Below are 5,640 nucleotides of genomic sequence, written 5' to 3' on the forward strand. Positions count from 1 at the left end.
AATATAAAAAAAAATGTATATTTTTTATGAAATATCCACCTTACCATGTCAATACAATCAGATCAAAGGTGGAGTTTAATATCTATTGGAGTGTTAAACATATCCTTAAAGTTGATAGTTGTATCTTTTCGAGAAATAAAATCTACATGTACATTGTCATTGCGTCAAAACGTGATAAATGTACTACAAGATTTTAAATTAGTAAAATTTTTACAAAATATAATGTAAATAAATATGGGAATTTTTAGAAATACGACACAAGAAAGTAATAATGGTACGTCACTTATCAGAATATATAAAAGCCCGTGACCATCTTACAACATCAGTTATTCTATACATGTGGATTAAAAGTGTATGAAAATATGATCAAGGCAACACAATCTTGTATATCATTTTGGTTATTTTGTGTCTTGTTAATGAATAGAATTAACACAACACCAATACAATCTTTGAAAGGAATTCATGTCGTACTTCCAAACACACCTCTAAGTGAACATGGACAATTAGACTTAGCATTTTTAATGGACACAACAGGCAGTATGAGTTCGTATATAAATAGTGCAAAGCAGAACATCAGAGAAATTGTAGAGGAAATAGTTGCTACATCCAGTAGCGATGTACGATTAGCATTAATAGAATATAGAGACCATTCACCAGAAGATAAGACTTTTGTCACCCGAAAAAATGACTTTACGTCTTCGGTATCCATTATGAAATCGAGATTGAATTTTGCACGTGCTAGAGGAGGAGGTGATCGACCGGAAGCCGTTGCAGACGCTATGTACCAAGCAACTAAATTGTCATGGCGACAGGATGCAACTAAAATATGTGTCATGATATCTGATGCACCTCCCCATGGACTTGTGCCGTCTGAAGACACGTCATTTCCGTATGGATCTCCAAATGGTCACGATCCTATGCAAATAGCTAGAGACTTGGCTCAGAAAGGTGTAACATTATATATTATTGGCGTTGAGCCACCAATCGTTCCTTACAAAGACTTTTTCATGGGTTTAGCTTATCTTACAGGTGGCCAGTATGTCCCCTTGTCAGTACCACGTCTTTTAGTTAATGTTATAACAGGGGGAGCTCAGGAAGAATTGTCATTACAAAGGTTTCATGCGGCGGTACAGCAGGAAATCGAAAAAGCCTATGGAGGAGGAGGCGGAGGAGGCGGGGGAGGCATGGGAGGAGGCATGGGAGGAGGTGGAGACGGACCGATAAACAAATATCAGATTGCCAATTCTGTTTACCAGAAATTACAAAAATCAGGTGCTAAATCGAAACAATTAGTCAAGAACAATAAAGCTATAGAAGGCCCTTCGGTTAATGCTAAATTATTAGCATCGAAATATTCAATGGCAGAAGTCCGAAAAGTATTCAAAAAGGGAATTACTCCGAGGACATTAGGTGGATTTAGTGGAATAAGAGGTGGAGGCGGCGATGGATTCGGCAGTAAAGGCGGCGGGGAAGGAGGCGGCATTGGAGGCGGCATTGGAGGCGGAGGTGGAGGCGGCCTTGGAGGCGGCGGCGGAGGAGGAGGTGGCGGCGGCGGAGGTTTAAGTATTCCAAATTCAAGTGCTAGTGACATATATTCAGCAAAAGAATCTGGAATTACCTTGGAACAAATTAACAGATTAGTTGAAAGGAAGACGGCAAGATTACCGAGGGCTTAAGATGTTAAAGTTACTTTTTATAAGTAGGAAATTGTATATGTGTGTATGCCATATATGCATTCTTCTTTCTATATTAATTCAGTTACATTATAACATGCACAGTATTGTTTGTTCCCTTGCTTAATGGTGTCACTTTTCATAAACGGAATTAAATATTCTATTTTATACTAAATAAGAAACTTAGTATTTTTGATAGACCATTTCGATTATACCAGGTATACCTGCAGTAAAAGAATATTCGCCTTAGTTAAAAAATAAAAAGAATATGATTGTTAATAATCATATAGTATACTATAGACGGTATGTACTATAAACTACAAAAACGTTTTTGTTGGCGTCCTTGTCAAATTTACTATCAACTACAAAAATGTCTTTATTAGATTTATTCGTATGTTTGTTTAAAATTTTTATTCAGTTGTCTGCTGTGGCTGCTTCATCATAAAAATATTTTTTTATAAATAATTTTAAAATAGCATTTTACAGTTGAACGGTTTTAACCTATTCCAAAAAGATGAAATTTCTACTTTTGTATTAGTGTTCATGTTAGCGAGGTCGGAATTAAGATAAAATAAAGAATAAATTGCTGTAAATTTTTTACCAAAAAACGGAAAAAAACGTTTCTCATTTCAAAGGGTTACATAGAAACAAGAATTAATCACACCAGATTTTTTTTTATTCCTTTTAGCCGTTTTCCCTTGCTCAGACCAAACTTGCTTTTATTGGTATTAGACGGCCTCTATATTTGTGTCTGAGCCGAATAAAGATTATTCTAGAAATGCGCATTTGAACGCATACAAAAATCGAAATTTTCAACACATCTCCGTAGACAAAAAGAAGACTACCGGATTCTGTAACTGGGAACTGCGACACCATAAGGTTGCATTGACAAAATCGATTATATAGGTAATCTAACTAGTTCTATCTGTAGCTCGGTGACTGTGATGAATATTTTCAACTCTGCTCATCGACGTAGACGCAGTCATGGTCATTACCATTATACATCACCTACTCTACATGTATTTCTATTAATGACCTTCTGCCATTTATACAAAAGCCGTTGGGTATTCATCACATTCGCACAAAGCGTTATTTACTATCTCATCCAAAATTTCATCCTCTGTACAACTTATGGTTGGAAAACAATGTTTTAAAACCCGTTTAAAACCATTATAAAACTACAGGTATCATCTCGGATATTGCCAACCATATACATGTAATGCCATAGTACAAGTACTGACCCCTCATCAAATCAGATGATTTTCGCTGAATTTTTATCACCTATTTACTTGACATGTCACCCTTGATGTTAACATTTATGATTGGGTAGTTGCTATCGATCAATATCAAATGAAGAGTGTCTTATGATTATTTTGTTTTGGGGGAGGTTCCCTTAAAAATTTTCGTACTGTTCTATTTGACTTTTGTGACTGGTTCACATTGGAAAAGATGTAAAGGAGAATATTTCCTTTCTAAAACTTTTCTTTGCCAACCAAGGTATCGATGCCATCAACTTGGACAATATCCTTCATCATAAATCAGTTCCATACAAACACGTGGTGCAGGATCTCAATATTGATGACTTCAAGTCTAAACCTCCAGATTGCACATGTGCTAGCTTCCCATTCATATATAATCCGGCTGGCCACGTTTTACTGGTGACCTGAACATTTTAAAAACACTTCTCTCCGAAATGTATCCAGAGGCCCGAAATATTGTGAGCTTTAATCCATCAATTGGAAACAAAACTTCACAATACTGAGTCGATGATTATGCCAGGTAATAATCTAAGCGCAGAACAGATGACGTAGATAGTGCCCTTATAAACAACGTGATATTGTTTGTTCTTCCAAGTGCTACAGGAAGCCTAATTATAAATTATTAACATCAATTTTATCAGCCAACAAAGCCCGGCTTCATAGTCATTGTGAAACTACCTACTCTTGGGGCGGCGAGAATCAGATGTGGACACTTAAAGATTCAAAAGATATGTTAAAGTACATACAATTTAAGTCTCTTTGTTCTTGTAATAGTATTAAAACATTTGACTGTTCTGTCCTTTACACAAGTGTACGCCATTCCAAACTTACAGATAAACCGTTCTTTGTAAAAAAAATCACTCTGATTCAAGTTTTCTTCAACTGAAATTTTTTTCTATAAACAATCGGCATTTCCATGGGAATCAACTGTGGTCCTCTTCTTGCTGACTTGTTCCTTTCGTTATATGAAGTTGAGTTCATACAGGGGATTCCTAGGAAGAATTAAAATAAACTATCACTGTCCTCTCACTAACTAATTCAAAGTTTGGTGACTATGTTTAACGCGGTATATATATCTTTAAGTTGAAACGTGATTTCCTTGATATAGTGTTGCTTCTTACAAAGAAGCTATTAAACGAAGAGTTCCAAGTGGTGTAATTGAAATCGTCCAGATAGCTTTGGTACAGTCACAACATTTTCATCAAAATAAACGGTGATGATTTTAGATCAGTTTTACGTGTGTACACATAATTCCCTTTGCTATTTAGACCATATTTCATGAACGAAAATTTTTAAAAAATAAAATCTATAAAATGAGTTACTGGCAGTCAACAGTTTTAACGGAACTAGGACTGTGTCATTATTTTGAAAAAAAGATTGGACTGTAAAAACATGTTAAATAATAATACTCTGTTTCTTACATCATCTGCATGTGTAGAAACTACCAGCTGACGGCTTCCTTACTTTAACGTATATATATGTCTACATGCTTTCTCCGTCAATGTAATAAATGCAAGGATAATAGAACTTAACGAAAAAAGAACATATTCCTCTGAAATAATTCACATACAAATACAAAAAGTGATAAACAAATGTTCTAGATAGCATATATTGGTAGTCACGAAATGTGGTTGAGTTTAACCAGATGCATGCGCACATTCCCCAAGTAGACCACAGTACTAAAGTACTAAAGGTAGATGGATATACACATTGCCTCTATATCCACCGTACCTTATTTACCATAGATCTTCATGAATTTGGCAGCATAGGGTGGATGGGATGACCAGTGGTACCGGGTATGTAACATAGCCAAACTTAACAATTTCTGACTGGCTATACTAAGATATTCTTAATCTTAACCATAGTACCGGAAGTAGAGAAAGGCATTGCATCTAGAAAGCTTCGTATTTCATATAACCTAAACTAGAGTCTTGTTGCATATGGTGGGAATGGGGTGAACCCAGTGTGTCACAGCGTCATCTTGACTATGTAATGCTAGTCAAACTCCCGAGTTTCTCCTCATTCACCATAGTACTGAAGTCAGAGGTTGGCATGGCCTCTACTATGCACCATACAACAGATACTTATGCCTTCACGAATCTGGCTGCATTATAAGGTCAGGCTTGGAACACGGTTATGTCACATACAATTAAGTCCGGTTATTTCGTTCCTCCGTTAAGCTCATTCATTTGGTTAACATACCGTTAAATGAAGAGATTCCAGGACAACCAAACTTATTGGCCAGCGTCGTAGTTCAACTTTACTATTGTCAGCTGACCATAACAAGAGATTCTGAACGTATGTCATGGTACCAGCGGTTTGGTATGACCTCTATTTTGCTCCGTGCCACTGATACCTAATACGATCACAAATCTGACAGCAGAGGGGTTGGTTGTTAAAATGGTAGATTTATGTCTGGCCATACTATGAGTTCTGCAAATGGACCATGATAACTGATGTATAAGAAATCATTTTATCTATTATACACCGTAACGCAGGTACAACCAATACCTTAATGCAAGCTATAAAAGGCCCCGATATGACAAAATGTTTAACAATTCAAACGAGAAAAAACAAAGGCCTGATTGATGTACAAAACAACAAACGAAAAAAATATTGTTCTGTCGAATAATTGACAATTTGTTACTATCACTTTAAAACCTTTTTATTAATCACGTCGGCCGTACATTCCACAGCAGCCACATCAA

General features: G+C 36.1%; 1 protein-coding gene across 1 annotated transcript; it reads left to right on the forward strand.

Moving 5' to 3' along the window:
* The first annotated feature begins 249 nt into the window (after positions 1–249).
* On the forward strand, positions 250–1,930 carry LOC127714298 (uncharacterized). The gene has a single exon (XM_052220362.1). It carries the CDS (start codon positions 363–365, stop codon positions 1,674–1,676), a length of 1,314 nt encoding a protein of 437 aa, XP_052076322.1. The 5' UTR covers positions 250–362; the 3' UTR covers positions 1,677–1,930.
* Positions 1,931–5,640: the final 3,710 nt, after the last annotated feature.

Source organism: Mytilus californianus, unplaced genomic scaffold (assembly GCF_021869535.1).
Source record: "Mytilus californianus isolate M0D057914Y unplaced genomic scaffold, xbMytCali1.0.p SCAF_1, whole genome shotgun sequence".
Taxonomy (NCBI): Eukaryota; Metazoa; Mollusca; class Bivalvia; order Mytilida; family Mytilidae; genus Mytilus; species Mytilus californianus.

Coding starts and splice junctions, on each gene's coding strand:
- LOC127714298 (XM_052220362.1), top strand. CDS start 363: ATGATCAAGGCAACACAATCTTGTATATCATTTTGGTTATTTTGTGTC.